The sequence below is a fragment of the Micropterus dolomieu genome, linkage group LG03 (genome assembly GCF_021292245.1).
Source record: "Micropterus dolomieu isolate WLL.071019.BEF.003 ecotype Adirondacks linkage group LG03, ASM2129224v1, whole genome shotgun sequence".
Classification (NCBI taxonomy): Eukaryota; Metazoa; Chordata; class Actinopteri; order Centrarchiformes; family Centrarchidae; genus Micropterus; species Micropterus dolomieu.
The window spans coordinates 28,486,992-28,513,215 of record NC_060152.1 but is presented as its reverse complement, the minus strand read 5'-3'; the positions used below and the strand labels follow the sequence as shown (position 1 = coordinate 28,513,215).

General features: G+C 42.2%; 3 protein-coding genes across 4 annotated transcripts in view; 1 reads left to right on the top strand and 2 right to left on the bottom strand.

Moving 5' to 3' along the window:
* LOC123968617 (E3 ubiquitin-protein ligase Jade-2-like) overlaps nucleotides 1-9,368 on the bottom strand; it is a 31,695-nt gene extending 22,327 nt beyond the window's left edge. Inside the window, exons 1-2 of the mRNA XM_046045485.1 lie at nucleotides 9,312-9,368; nucleotides 4,813-4,930 (exon numbers count right to left, since the gene is read on the bottom strand). Of these exons, the coding sequence (XP_045901441.1) occupies nucleotides 4,813-4,930; nucleotides 9,312-9,368 (175 nt within the window). The remainder of the gene's footprint in view (nucleotides 1-4,812; nucleotides 4,931-9,311) is intronic.
* A 1,724-nt stretch (nucleotides 9,369-11,092) lies between these two features.
* On the top strand, nucleotides 11,093-15,908 carry klhl32 (kelch-like family member 32; the record flags this gene model as incomplete). Its single annotated transcript, XM_046045189.1, is given in 3 exon segments — nucleotides 11,093-11,288; nucleotides 12,671-12,765; nucleotides 14,048-15,908. Coding segments are annotated over 3 exon segments (453 nt in total), but the record flags the coding sequence as incomplete, so codon positions are not given.
* mms22l (MMS22-like, DNA repair protein) overlaps nucleotides 15,838-26,224 on the bottom strand; it is an 18,465-nt gene continuing 8,078 nt past the window's right edge. The window contains exons 14-26 of one of the 2 annotated variants that reach the window (XM_046045175.1): nucleotides 25,288-25,504; nucleotides 24,887-25,176; nucleotides 21,474-21,655; nucleotides 21,011-21,161; nucleotides 20,055-20,191; nucleotides 19,474-19,616; nucleotides 19,081-19,237; nucleotides 18,807-18,952; nucleotides 18,160-18,371; nucleotides 17,709-17,875; nucleotides 16,803-16,899; nucleotides 16,471-16,638; nucleotides 15,838-16,288 (exon numbers count right to left, since the gene is read on the bottom strand). In XM_046045175.1, the coding sequence (XP_045901131.1) occupies nucleotides 16,213-16,288; nucleotides 16,471-16,638; nucleotides 16,803-16,899; nucleotides 17,709-17,875; nucleotides 18,160-18,371; nucleotides 18,807-18,952; nucleotides 19,081-19,237; nucleotides 19,474-19,616; nucleotides 20,055-20,191; nucleotides 21,011-21,161; nucleotides 21,474-21,655; nucleotides 24,887-25,176; nucleotides 25,288-25,504 (2,143 nt within the window). In that variant the 3' untranslated portion in view covers nucleotides 15,838-16,212. The remainder of the gene's footprint in view (nucleotides 16,289-16,470; nucleotides 16,639-16,802; nucleotides 16,900-17,708; nucleotides 17,876-18,159; nucleotides 18,372-18,806; nucleotides 18,953-19,080; nucleotides 19,238-19,473; nucleotides 19,617-20,054; nucleotides 20,192-21,010; nucleotides 21,162-21,473; nucleotides 21,656-24,886; nucleotides 25,177-25,287; nucleotides 25,505-26,224) is intronic. The other variant, XM_046045176.1, reaches the window with a different exon arrangement.

Genomic DNA, 26,224 nt, shown 5'->3' with positions numbered 1-26,224 from the left:
TGTTCTTTTATATGTTCTACAGCTTGGGAAACCAGTCTTTGGGTTTTCAAGGACGCCTGCAGTCTCTGCTTGAATGTGTGAAAGCTTTCCCCCTGCAGGTTGTAATCTCAGCACAAATCCAACTATCAGCAGTGGAAACCTTTTAAAACATTTTTTTTTTGTCAGATCTGTGCTTTTTTCCTATCTTTTGTCTTTACATTCTGCTGTTGCCTTTCTCTCCATATCTGCAATATTATCCTTCCCTCCAAAATCCCTTCCCCTTCTTGTTTAGAAGGTGCAACAGCATCAGGGGATTCGTCTTTTTGAAGTGTGTGATTAATTTCCCCTCTTTCTAGGTGCACTGAACTGCAACGTGTGATTCTGTGTGTGTGCATCCACTGTGTCCCATTTCTTACCTGAGCTCATTAGTGCACTGTGAGAAAGTTTTTTTTTTCCTCCCCTACTGTCTTTTCCTCCCTCTCTCTTCTTCCACTCTTTCTTTCATCCCATTACCTTCTTGTCCCTTCCCATCCTCCTCTTCCTCCGTCCTTATTTTCTCTGTCTTCCTCACACACGCACACACACACTTGCTGAGAGCAGATCAGAGAGGCCAATACTAACCACTGTCAGCTTGTCACAGTTCGGTTTGAGCCAGAATGTAAATGTAGTGCACTTCCTGCATAACAATAATACTTTGAGTGTGTGTGTGTGTGTGCGCCCTTATACAGAATATAACTGAACCTGTATATTTTATGTGTATCAATATGTTTTCTTCCAAAGGCATAAAAAAACATCATCTGAAGAATTATGTGCTACAACACAGCTACAACTATATAAATGTCTGTCCACAGGTGTGCATAAATAATAACAATAATGAATAAGTCAAATTTTTACCAATATGACAAATAATAGGTCATCTCGGTTTTACCTAAGAATATTATTGCTGCCAAGGAATAACTTGTCAAAAATGAACTTGGACTGATGGAAGCTTTGTGTATGATATATGATTTCTGTTGAAAGGCCCTTAATGTCAAACCAAAGTATTGGTCTGATCTACTTGATAAAGTACATACATTTATATTTTGTCATTCATATTCTTTCTTATACATTTAAGACACATGGTTTTGTTACAACACCGAAGGCTCCAGGGATGACGATGGTCAGTCAGTTCCACTTTTGTCCAAACTGACATATCTCAATGACTAGTATGGCTTGCCATGAAATTTTGGCATTCATGGATCCCAGACAGTGTATCTGATGACTTTGGCGATCGCCTGACTTTTTCTCTATCACCACGTTGAGGTTGAGGTTTGTGGTTATAAGTGAAACCATAACAAAAATCTATAGGATGGATTGCCATAGGATGCTTTGTAATAACATTGGTGACCCATCAACTTTAGTGCTATCATCAGCTCAGAAATTAAACACTGTTGTCTAAGATAGCTTGGACATACACTGTGAATGTCCCCAGAGTGGATCCCAAAGTGGCTTTCAAATGGACACCACCAGGAAAAAGGAAATGAGGCTGATCACCTGGCTAAGAACAGTTCAATTCAATTCAAAAATACCTGCTAGACTAATCAAATTCCCATCAGCCTCAGCTGTACTTTGGGTTTAGTGCTAATTAGCAAACGTTAACATGCTAAAATCTGGACTAAGATGGCAAAGAGCTGAACATCAGCATGCTAGCATTGTCACTGTGAGCATGTTAGCATCCTAATGTTAGCATGTAGCTCAAGCGCAGCCTCACAGAGCCAGTAGTTATCCGTAGTCAAATAATTTACACATTTGGTTTTGTTGGAGTTTTTTATCACCGTGCTGAGTTTGTACTTATGTTATCATATATGAAATAGTTGCTACAGAATGATACTAGATACCATAGAATCATGCAGACTTCATGTACTTTCAGCATCATGCTTCTTTGACTGCATGTATGACTACAGGGATATTGCCCGTGTGCCTGTCCGCCATGCTGGTATCATGCTAGCATTCACAAAGCATGACGAGAGGAGCCCTCAACATGACAGACAGGCAGATAAACATGACAGACAGACAGGTGGAGCATGACAGATTAAGTACTATGAGAGACAGACAGGCGGACAGAGGTTTGTGGAGAGATGTGTGCGTTTTCCACATGGAAACCAGCCCGGATGGAGAGGAGGGGAGGAAGGATATTGGTGCTGGTGCACAGTAAGCTCAGGGTATCTGCAGGTTTCTGATTTTACAGCTAGAATTGGATGTCAGAGGAGTTTTAACAGCCAAAAAACACATAATATAGAACTGAGAATAAAAAATTAAAAAAAAGTCAGCAGTGTGAGCATGTCCATTTATGTAAGAGCCAATATGCATTTGGATCAAATTCAAAATGACTGACTGGAGTGTCAAAACTGACGCAGTATACTCTGGATGAAATGAGTAAACCGATCACTTTTAATTAATATAGCCTTTTTTTAGTTTTCTAACTGTGCTTTAACCAATATAACCATCTCCATATAATTTGTCTGTAGTATTGTTGCGGAAAAACTTAATGCCTGTCAGTGTTTTCAGTTACTTTTAGTGTCACATAGTGTCCTAAAATCAGAAGGACAAAAGAACAAACTGAGACAACCGATGGACTGACTGAAACTGAATGTCGGATGAGACAACCAACATAAGAGAGAGGAGACAAAAAGATAGAGAAAATATAACCCTTGGGAAGATACTGCAAAAGAGAGAAAAAGAAAGAAAGAAACAGATGGAGGAAAAAATACATTAAGGAAGAGGATGAAGAGAAATGAAGAGTGGAAAATAAGAAAGAAAGATAAAAGAGGCAGAGAAAAAAGGTAGATACAAGGTGAGGGACACGACAAATCATTATAGCAGACAACCCCATCCTTCACTCTCTGGTGCTCTCACACACCCACACACACGGATACACACACACACACACCCCAACTATCCTCTCTAATCTAGAGTGTGAATAGATATGGCTGTTTAGTGCCAGCAGCACAGCTCCCGGTACCTGATGGCCGCAATCTGCTGAGTCAGGAGCTATGCACTGTGTGTGTGTGTGTGTGTGCGTGCGCTCCTTTAGGAGTGTGAGTGTATTAGTGAGAGACACAGAGGGAGTTAGAAAGAGAGTGAAAGTGTTTGTAAGATTTAGTGGAGCGCATAGATGTGTGTGCAGCCTTCCTCGGGAATGATGAGCACTGCGAACTGAGCACTCTAACTGCACACACGCTCCACAACAAAGCCACAGGGGCAGGCTGACAAGAGTTCAGTATCATTACCATGCCAGCGAGACGTCACTGGTATTACCATGACAACAAGCTTTCACTCTCATCGCCATCACAGCTGCAGGTCACGACTACTGAAACAAAACAGGGTTCTTTAACCTTATCGAAGACAAACACAGGTCACTATTTTTCACAGCTATAACAACAGCTTGAAACTTTGTTTAAATGATCAACTTAAGAAGGCTGTTTATTCAGCTGAAATATATCTCAAGATAAGCTTTTTTTATTTACTGATGACCTAACAGAAGTTGTTAATGCCTTTATCTTTAATCTGTCCATGAAGTGTTGGTGGCGTCCTCTGACTGGCAGCTTTTTCCGTGGTGAGAGCCTATAGCCTATATATGTGCGGTGCTGTGCTCTCTTTGTTGACTTCAGCTGCTACAAAATACAGCTGCAAGGCTAACAACATATTCATTAAAATATGACAACATCCCACTAGCTTTTAGAATGGATATTATTGTTTTACTGCTACGTTAAGGCTCTCCACAGTCTGGCCTCTGGTTACATTGCTGAGCTACTAACCCCATGTCACCATGTATACCAGAGCTGGCAGCAGATGCTCCGATACAATCTTTCTAATCTCCAAAAGCTATCTTTATAAAAATGCACCATATAATTGTTTATAACTCTGTTGGTCATTTACAATTTTATGTTTCTTGTTTTAACCATCATTGACTGTATTCTTGCCTTTGTTTAGTCTATGCTGTGTATAGTTGTTTTAATGAATGTATACATATTTTATTTGTAAAACACTTTGTAATACTGTTGTATTATAATGTACACATGTACATGTATAAAGGAAAATTTTATTCATTATTATTATTATTAGTAGTAGTAGTAGTAGTAGTAGTAGTAGTAGTAGTAGTAGTAGTAGTAACAATTAGTACTATTACTATGACCACAATTAAAACTAGCTGCTGTGGAAAGTGCTGTTGTTTCCGGTGATATGACAATAACGCAAACGGTCCAAGGAGGTAAAAGACAAATGTAGTCAACTATTAAATAAGTGGTGAAAATACAAGTTTTACATAATTAAAATGTTAAAAACCTATTCCATTTAACCTGGTGTTACCACTAAGATTATTAATCTCATTTTGAGCAGACATCTAGCAAACACAGCTCAACTCAACCAGCCAGCATCATCCTTCCTGTTCTCCATCACAGAGCAGCTGCATGAAATGCATCGAGGTCAGTCATCTGTGCAGAGTGGATGGGAAATCGAGCTCCATTTATGTGGATGGCGTGTGTCACAATATTTGGCCGAACTATTATTCCACTGCTCTTTGCTGTGCAGGTGTCAAGTGTGGCCTGCTGTGCAAAAATGATGACAGGCCATTTCAAAAACTGTCCACCCACTACACTCAGTCAACAAGGGTTTGGATGTAACCGTTATGCACTTGAGCTTTCCAGATTGTACTTTTTTTGGGGGGTGGACAGAGTGTGTTGGCGGCCTTGGCTACAGTGGTAGAGTGGGTGAAAGTTAACAGGTTTTTACATTGGTATGTTGGAATTAGAAAAATCACCACAGACACATACTCATGTTTTCTCTCTGTCTTACCTCCATCAATGTCCTCTTCCAGTAGTTGTATTTGCAGGTGGAAGATCTTCTCCTGGAGGTCACACAGGGTGTGTTTCATTTTCTCCCTCCGCGTCACCATGTAGCACAGGTTACGAACCTGAAACACAAGACATCACTGTTACAATATACAGGAATATACAGGACAGAGGTGCGACACAGGCAGTGTTTCATCTTGTCTCATCTCATCATGATTTCGTACAGCGACGAACATAAACCTGACACTGAACAGCATAAATATAAGCAGACACAGGAGAGTTAACAGTTGAAATTGATTTTGTTCATATTAAAAATGGATCCAGTGTTTAACATGTGACGGGCTGCTCATAGTGACAAAGTACCACCTGCAGCTCTACAGACCTTTTATGGCTATTTTAGTTAATTTTTTTGGTTTTATGGGACATACTGTTTTTTTTTTTCTCTTTCAGTGCGATCACAACCCCAATTCTATTCGATTCAATTGCTCTGTGTCTGCTAGATATACAGTATAAACAGGCAAATATAGTATATAGTAAATTATAATGCAATACAAAATATGTTAGAAGTGTGTGTGTTTCCGTTTGTTTTAGAGCCCAGTGGCAAAAAAAAAAAACTTTGCATACATCATCACATCCAAAGTGACCAAAGCCAGATGTGTCTTAAGGTTAAAAAAAAGATCAATGCACAATGCAACATCAGAGGTTTATGTGCACCCTGTAATGAGACAATCTAAAAGTACAAAAAGTAAGAGTAAAGAAGCGACTTCCTGTTTCATGCCAGTAAACTGGATCCCAAACTCTTCTTCCACTCAGACCTAAACTCCAGCTGAGCCCTCCTGCTCCTCCATATTGGCAAATTACTATCATATGGCAGTGTAAGCAGTAAATGAGTGTGTGTGTGTGTGAGTGGATAGAGTGCATGGAGCTGGGAGATGGGACATGTGTGAGTGTGCATGTTTATGTTAAGCACATAAGGATGTTCAAAGTAAAGCTGTGGTTGTAAGTGTGTGTGTGTGTGTGTGTGTGTGTGTGTGTGTGTGTGTGTGTGTGTGTGTGTGTGTGTTTTGCTATTTGGAATTGGCAACACATAAGAGAAAAGAAGGCAGAGAGAGAAGAAAGCAAGTGAAGAAGCTAAGAATGAGACCTATAGAAAGACAGAAATAGATAAATAGAGAGAGACAGGTAGGGGGAGAGGTGCAAAAGGCTGAGTAAACAAGATTCAAAGATATAGAAATAGAGAGCTGAAGTGCAGTCCCCTGGCAGCTGGAGTTGATAAATGCCAACAAAAGCATTTTATTTACAGATAAAACAGCAATTACAGAGTAGATACCCATGCTAGCTTAGAATATGGACAGAAAATTCCAGGTTGCTGCTGTTCCATTAGCTTCTGTAACTCTGAAGCTAGGAGAGCAGAGGGGAGAAGAACCAAGAGCTACTAGCAAAGAAAGCCATGACCAGAGACCAGAGTCCAATTGGATATCTGGCATTTTGAGATAATCAGCATTGGTGATACCTGCACTCACAAGGCCAATAGATCATCCTAAATGAAAGCAGATCTAATTAACACAATTACTGACTATTGTTAAATACATATTGTTATTCTGTAGAGAATAATGCCGTTGAATGACATCACTTCTAACAAACTGTACCCTACCCTCACTTAAACACCAGTCACTTTCTGAAATCTACAGCATAACCCAATGCATTGTTCTATTTCATTAATAAATAAAAAATCCAACTAAAAACAACATGTTACTGGCTAAGATAACCATGTATATCAGATTGCACCCTGCCTGGGATAATGGAATTATACTTGACTTTTGTTTGTTTTGATATCAGCATTGTATATTGAGCATCGACCGCCCTGCTCTCTAAATATTGCTATTGGCCATCGAAAAACCCATATCAGTTAACCACTAGCATTCAGAGCCAAATTTAGTCTCCACTAATTTTGATAAGGACGGGGGAGAGACAGTTTAATCTGACTGTACTTTGACCTGCAAAATTAGTCCAAAATGTTTCTCCGATGTCAAGATAGTTTGAGTGAAATTGGTGGGACTGACCTGCTCGATCAGGAAATGTTGATTGTTTATATACTTTTACCTTTATGCACTGTGACTACACAGTAAATAATCCAAGAGGTATGATGAATGCTCTTTCTTCTATGGGTTTATGCTAAAGGCTAGGTTATGTTCGAAAATAACTAGTGATTACAGCATGTCGTCCAAACTAAGTTCAGTGAATGGCCACACTCAAAGGCAGGCTGACTATCCTAACGAAGGGCAAGAGGCAATAATCGTTTAAATATAGGGCGACGAGCACACACTTTCAGACAATCTTTCCTTCATAGAGTTTTATTCAGCTGTACACATGAGAAGTGCCAGAAAGAGTTGTGTAAATACTGAAAAAAGAAAAGCTTGCAAGAAGTTCAAACCCTGCATACTTTCTCACCTCCACACATCTGGCCAATCGCTGTGTGAAGTGGGTGCGGATTGTCAGTTTCAGAAAGTTACACAATTTGTGAGAATATGACCCGAGAGTGAGAGGAAGACAGAAAAACACACAGAGCACTTAACAACAACAACTTAAAGCCTGTAAATATTTTTACAACACTATGTACACCACAATATAGGTTTATAGCCGTTTCATGTCCCGATAGGTGCCATTGTATGTTGGGTTCAAAGCAAATAGCTTGGAGCCATTACAGACACTGCTATTTACATACCAGACAAAATAAGTGATCTCAGTTTCATTTTAATGTACAGAACATACTGCGGTTTGTTTGGGCTGTGAAGATTTCAAGTTTGTGTACAGCTGTGGTTTTCACTGCATGTAATATCCAACACAGTCATGACAACAGAGTAACTGGAGAGAGGTAGGAGGAGGGAAGTACGGAGAGAAACTAATTGGGTCCAAGCCAGAGCACTTGAATCCCAAACTAACAAGCCTGAAACTGGATCTCTGCCAACTGGATTTCTCTTACAATGGTAAATCAGTAATCATGTGTCTCTAACCACATTGGTGTGTGTGTATGTGGCAGCATCATGCATGTGTGAGGGCTGAAGATCTGCCATGTTGCTAATGGGAGAAGACAGACTATGTGTGTGTGTTTGTGTCTGTGTATGTGTGTGGAGTGTAGGAGGGCGCAGATTCAGGTATTAAAGAGACAGACATACAAGGGAATACAGAGAGAAACACGTAATCGGAAAAATATTACACTGGTGGGAACACAACACGTAACAACACCATAGACTGAATCTACCTGTAGTTTTAAGTGTGCGTTTGTGTGTGTGTGTGTGTGTGTATGCTTTTGAGAGTTAGAGAGGCTGAAAGAGAGCAAGGCCTGTATTAGTTTGCATTTGTGATAAAGACACAGAATTCATTCATGTGTTTACTTAAACAGAATGTGTGTGTAGGCATGTGTGTGTATGTGTGTTTGTGGGTGTGCATGTCCAGCAGGCTGTTTATCCGTTGGTCTTGATGGATTCGTCAGCCTGGCCTATCTGACCCATTCCATCCGTGTTAGAGCGCTGCAGATAAAAATAGCTGCTCAACTGGGACACAATGTGCAGAGCCTGGCTTTGATTAGGACACCCTGTGTGTAAGTGTGTATGTGCGTGCGTGTGTGTGTATGTGTACCGTTTTCAAAAACAACTACCTCTGCCTGGACACATGACAGGGGAGTGGAGAGCAGGATGGGAGGTAAAGAAAAGCAAGAGCGATGAGAGAGCAGTGGAGTTTGGAATAAAATAACAACCTGTCTGTTTATGTTTACTTTCTCTCATTTTTATCTCATCCTTCACCCCCACATTTCTACCTCTCTATTTCTCCTCCAAACTCTGGATATTAGTGAAGTGGGAGATATCATATGAGAAGTTGGAACATGGAGATGAAACACAAATATTTAATGACATTGAGTGTATTAGCTGGAGGAAATGTACTTTTATATTTTAGTAAATGTATGAGTAAAAAATAAGGAAACAACAAACGTCTGTTCAATAAGAATGGTCTACTTTACTTTGTCGTGACTTTTCATAAGTTGTGGGTTTTGTATTTTGGCAAAATAAAGATTTCACCAAATTCAAGCTTTGCTGTTTTAAATACAACCCCAAAATATTGTATATCAAATGGTAAACTCAATTTTAAGACAAAATCCTTGAATGATAGGACGTATTCTTTCTTTATTTGCTTTTCTGCAAAATTAAGTCTTGAATGGTCTAAACTTTAAGTTGAACGAAGAGAGGACAACATATGTGTGTCGACAATATTCAGATTTATATTTTATTTTTGAGTCATTTTTGACATTTGATAAATATCAGTAAATATGTGGTGAAAACTTTGTATGTTGTGCTAATTTGTTCCATGCTTAACTTGGATTTGTTTTTATGTTAACACCCGTCTTTAAACCAAATCTTTGTTACATGGCAGTCGAGTGTTAAGATGAAGCGACCGGAATTTAATTTCTTGCTCCCTTGGCACAAACAGCCTCTGACCTTTTCTCACTCTGTCTCCTCTGTCTGTCAGAGCATCCTGCCCTTTAGCAACTCTCTCCTTTGTCATTCTTTCCTACACAATTTAATCGCCCATCCTCCTATCTGTACTGAAACATATTATCCCAATAATTTATCTGTTCTTCTGTCAGTCTTTTTTATGCCTCTTTAACTCCATCTGTCTTTGTCCTGTCGCTGTCTGGAGTCTATTCATTCATCCTGAGCAGCTATGCATCTCTGAATCAGCTGACACAGCACTTCTCCGTTTTCTGGTAAACCAATGAAACCAAAGCAAAACAGCACTTTTGCGTCTGGATGGAAAAGCAGATGAGATTTCATTGTTTTCCTTCTGATAAAGAGAGATGTTACTGTGGTTGCAGTTTATACAAGTATCAATATTTTTACAAGCCTGGTAATCAGGAACAACTATTTGTCTCTGGCTATCTTCTCCAGCCTGAAGAGAAATGACAACATGCCCTACTTCATCCTGAGAGGGTTTCATCTAAATGCGAGATGGGCTGTGAATATAATGTTTATGCACCGTGTCACATGTCATGTCAGGAAATGACCATGCAGACAATTTCCTCAATGATATTGTGAAAATCAACCATGTTGGTGTCAGTGAAGAAGGATCACATGCTCAAAGAAAATGTATAAATGTGTCATTTTTTTATCAATTTTAAACGGATTTTTTATTGACCAGTTTAGGTGAGATGTTTGCTTGTTCATGGCCATTTGTTGTACCATCTGGTTATGACAATATGACATATTTGTAGACATTGGACATTCATTAATTTGGCCAGAGTGAATTAAACCTGACAGGTAATTTGCTTTTTTCACAGGCGAGCCAAACAGGTGATTTAAATCACTGGCTGAGATGGAAGTCATAAAATAAAATCAGCAAAATGCAATGAGTAACATTTAAAATACACTAAAAAATAAAAGGTGGTGAAATGACCCCATTATCATTTTTGGAAAATGCTTGAAAGCAAGAAACAGCTGAAAGATGCATTCCTTAGTTTCTCCCTCTAACAATCCATCTACTACTCCTCGTACTGGTTCATCCATCCTCCCTCAATCCCTCGACAACTAAACCCACCTCCTTTCTATCTCATCCATCCATGACACAACAGGCTGGAGATAATCAGTATTACAAGTGTATTAACTGTGCTGAGCAAGGCCAACGCCTCTCACACCACACCATCCATATCTCTCTCTCTGTATCCTTCACGCTGTAAGGCTCTCTCATCCTTTCTCTCTCTCTTTGCTCTCTGTCAGTATGTTATCACCTCTCTGTGCACTCACCCCGTTTCTCTTGTCCTGACAATTAATGCAGAGACAACCACACAAATGATCATAAACAAACTATATGCACACATTTTCACTTGCTCACTGTCTCTCTCTCTCTGTCTCACACACACACACACACACACACACACACACACACATACACACACTGACACAAAATACGCTTCTACACACTTAGTGAAATGAGCAGGGATCCTCGGTGTAAAATGGAGTGGCTGAAACATATGATTAGAAATAGGGAGGGAAGTCATTAGTACAAACCAGAGCTCCAGTGTCACGTTATTTATCTAGCACTGAGCATACATCAATTACCCATGCATGGATATGCTTAAATATTAATCTTCTTATTCATCCTCCTTCCCTTCCCACCCTCTCTGTTTCTCTCTCCCTCCCTCTTCGTACTACATCTCGCCTCCTTCTCATCGTTTTCTGCCTTCTCCATCTGCGTTCCCCTAATTCACTCTCCACCACCTCCAACCGCCTTCTTAGGACCAGTGGCTGGCCCGCAGTCCCATGTTGCAGAGGCGGGTTTACCACGTTATGGCGGCTGTGAGGAGGCAGCTCTACGTGCTAGGTGGGAATGACCTGGACTACAACAATGACCGCATCCTGGTCCGGCACATTGACTCCTACAACATGGACCTGGACCAATGGACGCGCTGCTCCTTCAGCCTCCTCACGGGTGGGCAAAGTGAAGGAACCACACGTGACCATGCACACACGCACCATTTAAACTCTAGCTGGTTAATCAGTTGATAGTAAGCAAATGGTCAAGCCTCTTGTTGGCAAGACTGTGTTCTTTCACTTCAATGTTGCTATAGACAGAAACATAGGGGGACATTACACTACAAATTGCTGCAAAAATAGCTGGTTTTGTAAGACTTCTATGTAATATATACTCATTTAAAGGGATTGTTTGAAATACTCGTATTTGCTTTCTTGCCGAGAGTTAAATGAGAAGATTGATACCACTCTCATGTGTGAGTCCAGTTATCTATGAAGCTATAGTCAGGAGACGGTTAGCTTAGCTTAGCATAGCACAAAGACTGGAAATGGGGAACCTGCTGGCCTGGCTCTGTTTCGATCTTCTGGCCCGTAACTTTACAGTTTCGGTTGGTTGTTCTGGGCTGCAGCAGGCAGCTGTTTGAAGAGATTTAGAGCTCTGACACAGCACCGAAAGGATAGACAAAAAACAAAACAAAGCTAAAAGGGGAGTGAATATTGGATTGATGTTTTCTAGTAAAAGCCCTGAAATCATAAGCACATAGTCACGTGCTTATGCACACCACTCACGATTTAGCGACATTTGAATCAAACTGCGATGACTATTGTGGGCTCGTTGCTTATGTTGCCAGGCCGCTGTTCTGCCCCTATGATGCAGATTAGCTGAGTTTTTGAGTATTTTAGTCTTAATACATAACTTTTGATTGCAGCCTATTTAGTCATGAATATTTTTTTTATAACAGAGAAGTAAGTAAGATTTGATACCAAGTTTTCAGGAGCATTAATTCTTATTTATCTGGAACACGGTGTATTTTTAATTCCAATGATGTACTGTATGTGGAAACAAAGGTTGGGCAAGGTCTCTGCTTTATCCTCCTCTCATTAGATAGAAACATATCACATAATGCCTCTCTGCTGGTTTTGTGTAGGCAGTAGGATGATATACACGGAAAACACATAAATCCCTACTTTGAACTTGTGGGCATGCTGGTGGAAGTGGGATGGAGTGCCACCTCCACCAACATGGATGTTTTCATATTCTCCCATTTCCTGTTGTAGTCTTCAAGCAACACTTACAGGGTTGAAAGTTCAGGTGACTTTACAATTCCTACCTCCATCTCTACTCCTATATGATTTTCCTCCCATCTATCTGTAAAAGTTTAAGACAAAGTCACAGGAAAGAGAACAGGAGCTCAATCTTGACTCTCTGTACACTCCCGCCCTTGCCACATCTTTCTCCATTTATCTCCCTCTCTGCCTCCCGGGGGACATGGAAGTCATATTGTCAGAATGCCCTCTGCTTGGCACAGTGAAGCATTGTGTCGGCTCTGTCCTCCCCAGGTCAAAATGAGTCCGGCGTTGCCGTCCATGATGATAGGATCTATGTGGTTGGAGGATACTCCATTTGGACCAATGAGCCTCTGGCGTGCATTCAGGTGAGACATGTGGCTTTTAGGTTTAGCCTCATAACAGTTCACTTCAGAATTCAGTTATTTGTCTAATGGGCTTCTCTTGCTCTTCAGTGTGCTCTGCACTGCCTGATCTCTTACCAAAAAAATATCTCGTAACTGAGACGGCTGATATGGGATTTTTAAGACCGATTTTGATATTTGAGGATTTTAAATCTGATATTCCGATATATCAAAACACATAACCAAACACAAACAAAGGTTATCCCTAACATTTTTTATGTGTAGTTACACACATACTTTACCTTACCAAGATAAGGCAGGCGGCTGTGGCTCGGGGGGGTAGAGCAGTCGTCCACTGATCAGAAGTCTGGATTTCGAAGTATCCTTGGGCAAGATACTGAACCCCAAATTGGTCCCAATGGCTATATGTGTGTGAATGTGTTAATTTCTTCCTTACCCTTCTGCTATTAATTGCAATGTATCGGATGACAAATGTATGTATTTTATTGGTCAGCCTCTATCAGGAATGTACTCATGCATACAGTCTTCCAAAGATGTTTAAACCCATATAAAAAGATTCCGTGACCCTCAGTTCTGGTCAATGGAAAGAATTCTCTCCAAAGAACATTATCAGGTTGTTCTGATTGTATGAAGAATACTATGGAGAAACTCTGTATTGATACATTTGTTAAGTCTTGGTACCATTATTGGTGCCATTGAATTAAAAGAATAGGGAAGAATAACAACACTTATTCCACCCTGCGGACACTGAACCCCAAGTTGCTCCCACTGGTCAGGCTAGCAGCTCATGTGATTGTGTGTGAATGAGAAGGAAACTGTATAGTGCTTTGTCCGTTAAGGTAAAAACTCACTATGTAAGATGTGGTTAAATAAATAGAATGACAAAGGCAAGACTTAGAATTTATTTATTAATTAACATGCATATCTGAGAAGAAAACTATGATGTGGCAGAGGCCTCCAGCTTTTTTGTCAAAATACCCCTGAGCATACAAAATCCCCATCCTCATTATGTATGAACTACTGTATTGCCACTGGTGACCTACAGCCATGCTAGTGGCTGTGAGGCTGTGTAGGTACTTTAAACTAAATGCAAGCATGACATGACAATGCTAACATGCTGCCGTTAAATAGGTATAATGACCCAATGGCCAGCGGAGACTGACACTGCCATCCCTAGGAGCTGTGACGCCATTGTTATATAACCCAACGAGTCACATTTAAACTGACTTACTTATACATGGATTGAGGGAAATCATATATTACTATATACATTTCCTCTCTCCAGGTGCTGGATCTGAGCACAGAGGGGAAGGAGGAGGTTTTCTATGGGCCAACACTGCCATTCGCCTCCAATGGCATAGCAACTTGTTTCCTCCCTGCTCCTCACTTCACCTGCCCTAACCTACAGACTCTACAAGTACCCCATCACAGGATAGGTGCTGTTTAAATCACTGATGAACAAAATGTCAGAAAACATGAACACATAACCAGAGAATGGAGGAGCCTCAGCTCAACGCCGGACCTTCGGTATTTGCAAATGTGACTGACAAAAATGTACCTGAGCGACGTAATCATTCTGGAAGCCACCATCTCTGTCACACAAGTGTCCAGGGATTTCTTTGAGACCCAAATGTAATAACATTACTTTCCTGATCAACAATAGCCATGTCATTCTGCAAGCTTCTAGGACACTCAAAAACAAGCAGCTATCACAATAATACAGCTTATCTGTTGTATTTCCCCAAAGACTGAGACACCATTCATGATGTCCAGCGAAGACACAGTGAGCAAGAGAAAATAACTCCAGAGGGATTATAAGTTTCTGAAAAGACAGGAACAAAATGCCAATCCTATTACCAATTATGTGACTTGTGGTAAGTAGACATTACTGAATTGCTCAATCGTCTGCAGGAGTTCAAAGAAGCTGTCCTTTTTTATAGCCCATTATAGGGCTGTAGGAGCTTTTCCAGCTAGAATCACTGCAAACCATTTCCATCGAACCTCTGTAATCACTTTGGTGGCCTGAAAAACATGTACAGGATGTTTTTCAAGATATAGAGGACAAAGTCTGTTTTCTCATCGAATCGCATGTACTTTGAAATTACAGATTGGGTTAGTGTCAAGAGCCTTAGGCTGAAGCTCATCACTGCATAAACGACCATGCCATTTGTTATCACTCAAATAAGATAGGATTACTGCAACAGTATCGACACACTACTGTATGTGTGTATGTTATCGACCTGTGTGAGTGGGAGATTTTTATTATGCTCAGGACCGAAGACTGTTTATGTTCAAATGAATGTCTGGTCATTGTCATCATTCAGAGAATATATGTGTATATGATATTCTAATAACACTCCATTATGCTGCTTTTCAATACTAAGCCGTTTTACTTTGACCAAAAGAGAAAATCGATCCCCGCACTTCCCTCATCTGTCCAAAACATGTGTCTGAAAGAATACATGGAAAACTTTCAGAATAAAGAAGCTACATAAATAAACAACACTGCAATGTGTTCTATAAGGGCTGTTAATAGCTATGATGGGAAGAAAGGGAATTATTTAGCAGCAATAGATAACCGAACACTAATTTAAAGCACTGCCTCTACTGCTATTCTTTTGCTTCTCCAACCACCTCTGATACCGTTGGAGAAAAGGAATGCAGTGCAGCAGAATAACGCTGCTCAGATGAAGGGATGCATTGCAGTTTGATGAGGCTGGAAAATGACTAGCAATGACAGAAAATGGGACGTGGTGATTGTGGGAGACAGGAGTGAGACTTCATGTGATTAGGTGCAAACTACAGCCGGTTTGCAGCAGATTGCTGCGACTTGGAAAGGCACGCATGAGAGAGAATTGGAGCAAACTACTCCTCTCCTTTACTCACTTTTCTTTTTGCTACTGAACTCTTTGGGCTCGCCCACGACTGTCATCAAATCTGTAATTTAGAGCGCCAGCCAAGTAGAGACAGCTCCGGTACCTGATGGTATAAGCACAAATAGTCCACGCTGACTTCAGTGCTCACATTCCTCAGTTTTCCCACCATGATACTGAAATGAAAATGTGGCGAGACCGGTGAGAGCACATTCATATTTATTGTCACATTTTATTTTACAATTACATTAAAACTACATCTGTCTAAATGCATAGCTGCCTTCTTTACAATATATACACTGAATAAATCTTTAAGTACAGCTGATAAGGCATTTTTAAACATTCACAGTTGCAGTTGTTTTTTCAGCAGACTACACCAGATAAGGTTTAAACAGTATCACAGCTAATGAAATACTCCAAACCCTTCATATTTTGTAAGAATCCCTTGTAGGCAGCGATGTAATGCCCTTTTCAAATGACCAAATTAATAAATTTGGTATGACTAACAAGTGATTCTTGGAGCTGGTGGCAAGTCCTGGAGCTGGTCCTTTAAAAAAAACAAACAAACAAAAACTTTTCAGTCCTCTTCCAGACTGGTCATTTCTGCCTGCCCACTTTCCCCAAGGAGGCACAGCAACTTTCTATATGCAGTCCTGTTACACAGAAAGATGGAGCAATCACATTAATGGACACATTTAATAAAGCATACAGCAACAGAATATTTCCAGATCTCTAACGTAACACCCCCGTCTTGTCTAGACAACTTAAAAATAGTTTTAAAGGCGCTGAATACTGTCTACGCGGCTTTGAGGATGTGATTCATGTGCTTGCTTACCTCAAGGTGATGTTCTTGCCCAGTCCTCTCTTGTGTTCAGTGTTTCTCAGACTGAGAGACAGGTTGGGAACGAGAGCTTGAACCACAGAGGGATTTAAAACAGCCACCGTCTCCAGGACACTGTATACCTGCCTGTCGTAGATGCCTTCATTCTCCTCCACAAATGACCTAGGAGCATTTTGATTAGTGAAAACCACCAAGGATAAAGTAGGCTTTAATGTAGATCATTTTACTCTGTGCCCTATATCAAGGTTTGTGCATCCCGTGAATAATGCCACATAGCTCTCTAATACAGGTGCAGATATTTATTGCTGGATATTACTGTCAGTTACCGTAAGACACTGATCATCTGGTCACACGGTCCCTCTGTAGATGCAGCAGCGCATCGCTCTACCACAAGCTGTAAGGCATCTGTGCTTATCTTCCTCACTGCACAGGAAAAAACAAAACAAATAACATTATCATTAAACAGCCCTCAGTGATTACTATAAACACAAACTTGATTGTCAAAATGTGTTTTCTTCTGTATAATTTACTTCAAAATGAGCATTGATGAAAATTGTAAGCACTGCAACCATCTCGCTGATAGTAAGTACTATGATTACGGCATTTATTACGTTGATATTCAAGTGAAGTCGGGAACAAATGCAGGCCTGGCCAGATTTATTTTGAAGGACTTTGAGAAACAAAAACAGGACTTGAACATTTGCCTCTGATTCATCAAAATTGCAGTCATACATAAAATAAACCTACACGTGCATGTGATCCATAGACTGTATATAAGAAATGTGATCCTAGAAAGCCATCGCTGCGTTAAAGATAGCTTCTAGTAATTTACTAAGCTGTGGTCCTTTTAGTGGCCCACATTAGGAGAGCTTCCTGTATGAAATCAGCATAAGCATCAGAATAACATAAAGCCAGTCAGGATTGGCTGGAACCAGCGCTGTAGAGACCCTCCCCCTAAAATCAATCATATTACTCAGAGAATGGTGGTTATGTAGATAACTGAAAGTTCTCTCTTCGTAGCATTCGATTTGTTTCTTCCACTGAGAAATGATCACCCTTCCGACCGCTAGACATGGATATTTTGAAGACCAATCTGAGCCTCACTTGGCATCAAGCGAGCCAAAGGATGTCCTCTATATCAAAATCTGGAAGGCACTTGCACTCAATGTAGAGAAACTACACTTTATAAGCTTCCAATCATTTTGTGTGTTGATGCACAAGCATGATCTTACCCTGTGGGTCGTTGACCAGCATCACACAGCGCAGCAGAGACGGGAGGGGCAGAGTGAGGAGGGCGGGGTCTGAGTCACTGTTTCGTCTCAGAAGCTCTAAGAGGAACATCAGGACTGACGCTAGCCTAGGTGAAGGGGCGTGACCCTTAAACTGCAGGAAGTTCTCACTGTAAAATTATTTATTTTTGGAAAAACATAATGGAAGAGAAGAAATTATATCAAAAATGCAGTTAGGTGCTTGATGATAAGATTAAAATTGAGTCAATAAATATGAAATTTAAGCTGCCATTTAGCTTGTTTTAAACACATTCTGCTTGGTTTTGTAGTTTTTCTACTACTTGTCATATCCACTCACAAGCTGGATATGAAGTTCATGTTAAAGCCAGGTGGTTGGGGTGCGGGGTGGGGGGGGCCACAACAGGCAAATAACATCTAAGCTCTAGAGACCTACCAGAGCACCTCCAGGATGGTCTTCCTCAGCGCTGCCCCCCAGGTGGTTGGGTTGGCCTCGCAGGCACTCAGAAGCACTGGGTGGTTGGCAATTATGCCCACTGAGGGGGAGGCTGGAAGGAAATGGTCCAGATATCTGCGGGTAACCGAGCGGAGCTGCTGCTTCACATAGGCGCCCTGTGACTGCGACACACTGGAAGCCACTGACAGACCCTGGAGGAGGATACATTTAAACTCAGAATGGAAACATCCATCCATCATATATAAATGCTTATCCTTCTTCAGGGCTGGAGCCGATCCCAGGTGACATTGGGCGAGAGCTATCACAGGGCTGACACACAGAGATAAACAACCATTCACACTCACATTCACACCTACGGGCAGTTTAGAGTCCCCAATTAATCTGCCCTTGTAAATGTTTTTGGACCGTGGGAGGAACCCATACTCTCTTGCTGTGAGACAACAGTGCTAACCACTGCACCACCGTGCCGATCTAGAATTGAAACATCTAGGTAAAAAAATGACAGAAATGAGTGATGACAGGGCTTTGATTCAGGCCTCTTCAAAACCCCAAACACCTTTAGGCCTAAAATGTCCTGATTGTCCAAGATCAGTGTTTGTCATTCGAGTGTAAGTGTTTGTCCCAACCTGTAAATATAGAGGCAGGCTGTCCCTGAGTGCTTTGTCCTGCTGTGTGAGGTTGTGGGGAAGCAGCAGCCCGTCCACAATGCGGAAGAGAAGCTGCTGTGCTTTAGATGTGGCCAGCAGGGGGCTCCAGTGCTTCACTATGCAACCTGAATCAAACATTACAAAACACAGACAATCAAATGATGTGACTTCAACCCCACTAAAAAGAAACAAAGTACTCCTGAAGCTTCGTCTATTGGATAATGTGTTTGAAGTATATGGGCTTTGTGCTTACCAACAGCCCAGTAGGCCAGCTGCAGACCCTCTTGGTTCTTGCTGACCAGAGAGGGTTTAATGTGTTTCAGGATGTCACCAATGTAGTCCAGGGCCCTGGTCACCATGGCTGAACGCTCAGACAAAACCCGCAGTCCGCTGTACACACTGCCTACAGCCTGACACCATGAGGAAGCAGAAAAGAAAAGAAATGTGTGGAAATATCTGCATGTAAATACATGCTGCCGTAGGAGAGACCAGATATGACAGTGACATGCTAAGCTTACAAATCCCTAGTGATATAACCCAACAGCAAACCCAAGACCAACTTGCTGTAACATTTCCAAATACACAAGTTGACCTTTGTTGACAGCATTAGACCACAGTGTATTTGACTCCTGTAAACATGAGTTACCTTGACAAACATCTCCAGGACTGAATTGGGCTCTAGCCTGGTGGCTGTGGGCTGGACGCCTGCTCTCTGCAGAAGACTGTCCACCTCGGGAAGCCTCAGCACAAGTCGGGTCAGTTCACACAACTGCTCCTCCACAGCCCGGCCTGAAAACAATGCAGGCACAAACACTGGGTATTTCCATAATAATGGATCCTTTATCTCTAATACAAGACAAACGTCTAAGATTTTTCCACAGGAAAAGACTTTTCTAATTCTGTCCATTTCAGAGCAGAGTTACGGTCATTAAGGATCTGAAATCTGCTGTTGGAAACACTTGATCACAGGCTATGTGATGAGAGTTTTTCTCAATTTGGGTTCTCAGTTGAAGGAGTTAAAGAAGTCCTGTTTCAAATTGTACACTGCATTGTTGAGCTAAATGATAAAACCCGACCATCAAAACTTGATCAAATTCCCTAACCTTTACCGTCTCTCTGAATTCTCAATATGCCAGAAATTCCAAATACACCTGTGTCTAATTAAATCTTGCCTGGTGTACAATGGGTGGTTATTTATTTAACAAATTGCAGACTCCATGGCATTACCTGTTCTACTGTCAGACCCATCTGGGTTCTTGTGAAGGTGCTGCTGCAGAACACAGCGGAACCAGGCCCTCACTGACAGACTTTGTGCCGAACCGGACACAACGGCAGAATCGGTGCTTAGCGAGGACACCAGCTCACTGGAAAAGACAGAGAATCGTTTCACACAAACGTAATGCGTGTTGATAAACATTTCTAGGATTTGTTTTGTCTTTATTGCTGATAAAGACATTAAGAAATATCAAGCATTCAATATGTGAGTGGCATAAACAAAGACAAACACTACATGTAGACAGAAACAAGGGGATAGCATAAGTTATTTACGAACACTTCACCCTTAATGTCAATGTTTGTGCTCAAGTGGTGACATCTATTGTATTTTATGTCACAAACATCTAAATCCACTAAAATGTCTCTTTTCATCAGATTTCTTCTGAGTTGACATGCAGTTTTTAATGATCAAGAATAGAGGGAGGTGGAAATTTCTATGTAAGGTGTGGGAATTTAATTACATTTTCATATTAACAAAGCCATTGCTTCATTTTATAAATGACATACTGCGAACAGCTCAAATAGTAGTGAATAGAGGTTTGGCAAGCTGGTACTTTGAAACAATAAATATGAGGAGTGTCCTTGCTCTGGCTTTATATTCAGGTGTAGCACCTTAATTTCACTTGGCATTTTTTGAAGAGGACCTTTGAGGTTTAAATAGTCACGTTTTGTACCCTAAAGTGTTATTTTGAAGATGCACTGCATTTTGTATTCTGTTTTGCATGGGTGCAATTTCTTCACTAAAAACTATAATATAACCAAGGATGCTCACTGTCTAATTTATTAATTGGACACCAATATCTACAGGACTTGTAGAAAACTATTTTGTCAAGTGGTGTCTACCATGATGAAGCTTGATAGCTGACATGTAGTGAAGTGTACCCCCCGATCTCAAAGGCTAACTCTACCTGTTTTGGAGCAGATGGGGAAGGTAGCGAGTAACCAGAAGTGGGTGAACCATGTCGTCCCAGCCAAAGCATTGCATCATAGACTGGACTGGGTTGGGCTGAAGGTCCTGGGGGGCAGAGTGGGGAAGATCAAAGGCCAACAGGGTGAAGCCTGAGGAAAAGGAAATTATTTAATTTTTGTTGGAATTTCTAGAAAGACTGACACATGCATGATTTTAATAAGAAATGTTAGCATGAGTGCTGATTGATTTGTCTAAAAGATTATTTTAACCATGTTCTCTGAATCCCTAAATCATCTTATCCTCTTCCCTAACTACTGTTATTCTCTCAAACTTCTATTCAGATTATCTGCCTTCATCAAAAGGTGGCATTAACTCAAACTGATCAGTATCAGTAATCACAAATCCAGCCCTTTCTTCCCTCCACTCAGTGTCTCTTTTTCCTCCAAGTGGGTGTTACTGACCTGCAGCAGCATCTGCCAGCTGTGTTGGAGGGGTCTGGGAGAGGCGTAGGCTGCGCAGGAAGGGGAAGAAGTGCGCCCAGAGTGCTGCTGCCACCGCTAGGTGGCGCTCTTTCACCACACTGGTGGTAGCAGGAGCCCAAGCCGAGGTGGGTGCTGACTGGACACTGCGCTGATGTACCCGTCTGGAAGGACACAGACACAACAAACGCAGATAAACAAATCTATCCGATGCAAAATCCAAACATAGTGCTCCCTCTTGTGTACAACACCCACACCCTCCAACTCCGCCCTCTGCTTTCTCCAATCCTTTTGCTCCCCCCTTTCTCTATTTCACTCCTGCTTTATGTGTTTTTCCTCTGTTCTCTCCTGGGGGATTACTGGGTGCGGCGGTGCGCTGCAGTGTGGAGCGGAGCAGGGTGGAGGTAGAGGTGGGGAAGGAGAGGAGGATTTTATAGGCATAGAGTGGAGCCTAATGCTGATCCCCTGTACACAGACTATACTTTGGCTCTTCTGGCTCATCCCTGGCCCTGGCCCCAGCCGCTACAGCAGCCCCACAGTGGCTGGCATTAGCCTAGATAAGCAGCTGAAGGAGCTGTAATCTCATTTAGACTGGAGATGATCCTCCTGTCCCCCTCATTCACCCAGATAGGGGTGTGGGGAAGCGGTGTTGAGGTGTGCTGGAGAAGGAGGAAAGGATAGTGGGACTAGTAACCCCCCCCCCCCAATCCTCAGCCATGCACTTTAGTCTGGTACTTTGGTACACACACATACACGCACACACCTCAACAGTGCCTTCCTTCCAGCAAGGTTGCATCTAATCCAAAGAGAGCTGAGACAATCGATTAGAGTCTGAATTCATTAGCCTCGTTACTACTGCGGAATGGGCCTTTCACACCCATCAACCCTCATTGTACAAGACATCGTCAGGGACCCCACTTAATCCTCCTCACTGCGGCTTCTTACAATGTGTACACACAAACACACACACACACAGTCAATGCGAACATACCATTGGGGACCCCGTTTAACCCCTCTCCCCTCAACAGACACATAATATAATGACAGAGACGCATCAAACACACACCCAGGCACACTCTGTACTTACTCCATCTATGAATCTCTATCAAAAAGAATAGGTATAATTGTGACTATATGTGATTGTGTTCTCATTAGTAACCAGTAGTTGTCCTTGACTTTGGAAAGAAAGGCTCTATATCAGCTAAAAAGTAGTGCTCACAAAAGGAAAACGCTTCACAGGGAGGTTCGTGTTCTATCAAGCCAAGGAGATGGGGATTAATTGTTTGTACCGAAAACAGATCCATGGTGTGCCAATGCCAGCTCACCTCATCAACCAGCGACACCCCCACCCTCCCACAGCAGAGGGTCATGGGAAGGAATAAGACTGAGGAATTATGCCTGGGACTGGCTTCTTGCCTCAGCACCATGGCGATGGCTATCAAGAGTGGATGTTCGGACCCTCCGCTGCCTCAGCCATTGGCAGAATAATTCTCTTAATGTGTGCAGATTCCACACGGCTCTTAATAGACATAATGATGCAAAGGCTAAATTTGCTAGACTACATAATTGCCCATTAATTGTGTCACAGAAAAGACATTAATCACAAAGAGATACTGAGAATTGCCAGGCCGGAGAATTATGTTTAATTTGGCGGGACGGATCTGAAAGAGAGAGCATGGTATTTTTTTATTTGGTTAAATGGGTCAGTGTGGTCCGGGCCATAACACAGAGGGCCTCTGGGAGTTCTCCTCTTCTCTCTCTCTCCTTGGCCATTAATGTGCAAATGTGTGCCCTCCAACCCCGAGATCTGAGATGGGAAGTTTGGGAATTAGCAAAAGCTAACGAGATACCATGTTACAGGAGCCCAGCATTGGAATAAGAGAGGAGGAGTACACTTAGGTTAGTGTTTCACTTTTGGTGTGTGGGAAGGTGTGTAGGTTTGTGTGTGTGTGTGTGTGTGTGTGTGTGTGTGTGTGTGTGTGTGTGTGTGTGTGTGTGTGCGCGCGCAGGGTGGAGAGGGTGAAACGCATACACTGGAGAATTAAAGCAATCATACACCTACATGAATCAGTGAGAGGGCTCTGCAAAACACTTAACAATGTCCTTATCCTAGTGTTTCAGCTCATTTATTAACCTTTTGTAAATAGTGTAAGTATAAAGTGGCATTAATACTTTCAATGCTCAGTAAAACAAACAAACAGTATATTTCTAGGATTGTAAAAACTATATAAGAAACCACATGCATATTGCCTAAACTTCGTAGGGCTGGGTATCAAACATTAATACTATTTTAGAACAAATTGAAATGTGTCTACTGCACAGAATATTGAAAAAGTCAAGTACTACATTTGGCATTGAAGGCTTGCTCACATATGTTCTCTTCTTTCTTTGATCACCCAGTTTCTGGTTTAAATCTGCTCTAATCAATATTTTCATATTAACAATGGATGAAATGACTATATATATAATGTCACAGTTGTCGCTCGTAGTAGACGAACCCACACTTAATTATCACCTATTCCTCTAAAGTTTCCATTTTTAGCACCTTTCCGCTCATTGTTTTGATTTTATGACTCTCCTGGCTCTCAGAAGTGGCGTTTCCAGCTGCAGCAGGCAGCAGATTTCAGCAAAAAAAGCTCTGATAATTCCAATGTATGCTACCCCCCCTGCACCAAATGACAGATAAACAATAGTAGCGACTATGCTGGTGACGCTCAGCACTTTGGAACCAGATGTAACTGAGTATCTATAGTAAAGATCACATCATTTCTCACAGACTTTCCAGTCTCACCTGATTTCTATCTACTGTCTCTTCTGTTCCCGCCTCTACCTCCCCACATAAACAGAGACTGTTTCAGCTATGGCTCTCTGACCTTCAGCCAGGGTCGATCGTGTAACGAACACCCGTGTCCTACAGCTGAACCCGTCCTGACACCCTACTGACCATAGTATCTCACCACGCCGACAGCACTGCCGCTGTCTCCATGACAACAGGAGGGTCCATGGAGGGTCCCTTGGGCCTGTAACTCTACTCAGAGCTTCACCAGCACCTGGTGAGGGTGACCTGGGGGCCACTAGGTCTACTGAGACCAACGGGGGCCTCAACGCAACACAAAGTCTTTACAGACACTCATTCCTGCTCACAGCACAATCTGCCTATTGTCAAGTATGAGAAGTGAGGGGACTCTGGGCTGGACTGGGAAGAGCAGAAGAAATCACTCTCCTCTGCTGTAGCCACTTATCAGATTTTAATAAAAGCTTAGCTTGGCCTTGGCCAGAAAACATTTGTCTGAATGTGTCCTCTATCTGTAAGGGAACAGCTATCAGTGAAAGAAAAGAAGAGAAACTGAGAAAGATACCTGGGAGCTGCTGAGTATTTACACCAGCGGTCTCACCTGAGCTGGGCGAGGACGATCTGCAGAAAACCCAGGGCAGAATTCAGCTCTGATAGGCGGCAAGCAGGCAACAACCAATCAAACCCTTCGTTGAGCAGCTTCTCCTCTGATAGGCTGAGACCGGTGCTCGTCTCAAACACCTCAGCCACGCCCTCCAGGTATGAGCCGAGGGGCCCCCAGAGGGCAAGTCTGCGAGACACCTCTGTGGTCTTATTGTAGAACTCTTTGGCCGTCTCATTAAATGAGGAGGCAAGCCAGCTAGCCTGTGCACCAACATCCAGACCCCTCTCCTGGAAAAAAAATTAGATGAAAAAGTCTTGGTGGAGTTTAAAAGGTCTTTGTTGCATGCCTGGCTTGCAACAATACACTTACAGATCAAATTTCTGCTTAACAAACCCTACCTGGAACAACAACAGTAGTGATAGCTGTCCCCTCCAGACCAGGGTGCGTTGCCCAGGGGGACAGTTAGAGGGAAGGAAGCCCAGCAGCTCACAGGCTCTGCTGGCCACATCCTCCAGCTCTACCTGCCTGGCCACCACCAGAAACAGCAGCAGGAAGTTCATGAGGCCCACCTCTGAGAGCTCCTGCATCTTCTTTGAGGAAAACTTGGAATAAATCCTGGAAGCATAAGAGAACAACAGAGGGAGAAAGAGTTTTCAAAATGTGGCAGCGAACCAAGGGGAAAAAGTGGCCTGTGACAGGGACGTGATCATGATCACATTGCCTGCTTGTTACAGTATTGCTTAATCTGAGGAAACGAAATGGTTCTGTTGTTTTAAAAAAAAATAAAAATAATAATTTAAACATTCTTTACTTCCACTGACAAATTCTTGAGATGTGATTTGTTCTTCTGAAACCCCTGACTTCTGACTTCAAATGCTGACTAACTGAACCTTCCACCCCCACCGTGCACCCCACTACCTGCCTCCATCGCCCTCTCAGTTCCAGGGGAGAGGCTGGCCTGTCCGGCCTATGTGTGTATATGTGGGTGAGAGACAAAAAAATATATATATACGAGAGAGGGAGTAAGCAGAGTCTAACAGCGTGCTGGGTGGTTCTCTCACCCAGCACGCTGTTAGATCCTGCGGGCACTGTGGAGAAATGCCTTTAAAGATCATGTTAAATGTCAGAGACACTCAGACACACAGCAGTAGGCGCTTGGTCCCTCTCTCTACAGCCAAACCAATTTACTGCAACACCAGAGAGAGAGAGATCAATAAAACCACACACACACACACACACACACACACACTTTGCTGTTTGCTCGCCTGGCGGGAAAACACAGAAGGCTGGAGCCCCCCCCCCCCCCCCCCCCCCCCCCCCCCCCCCCCCCCCCCC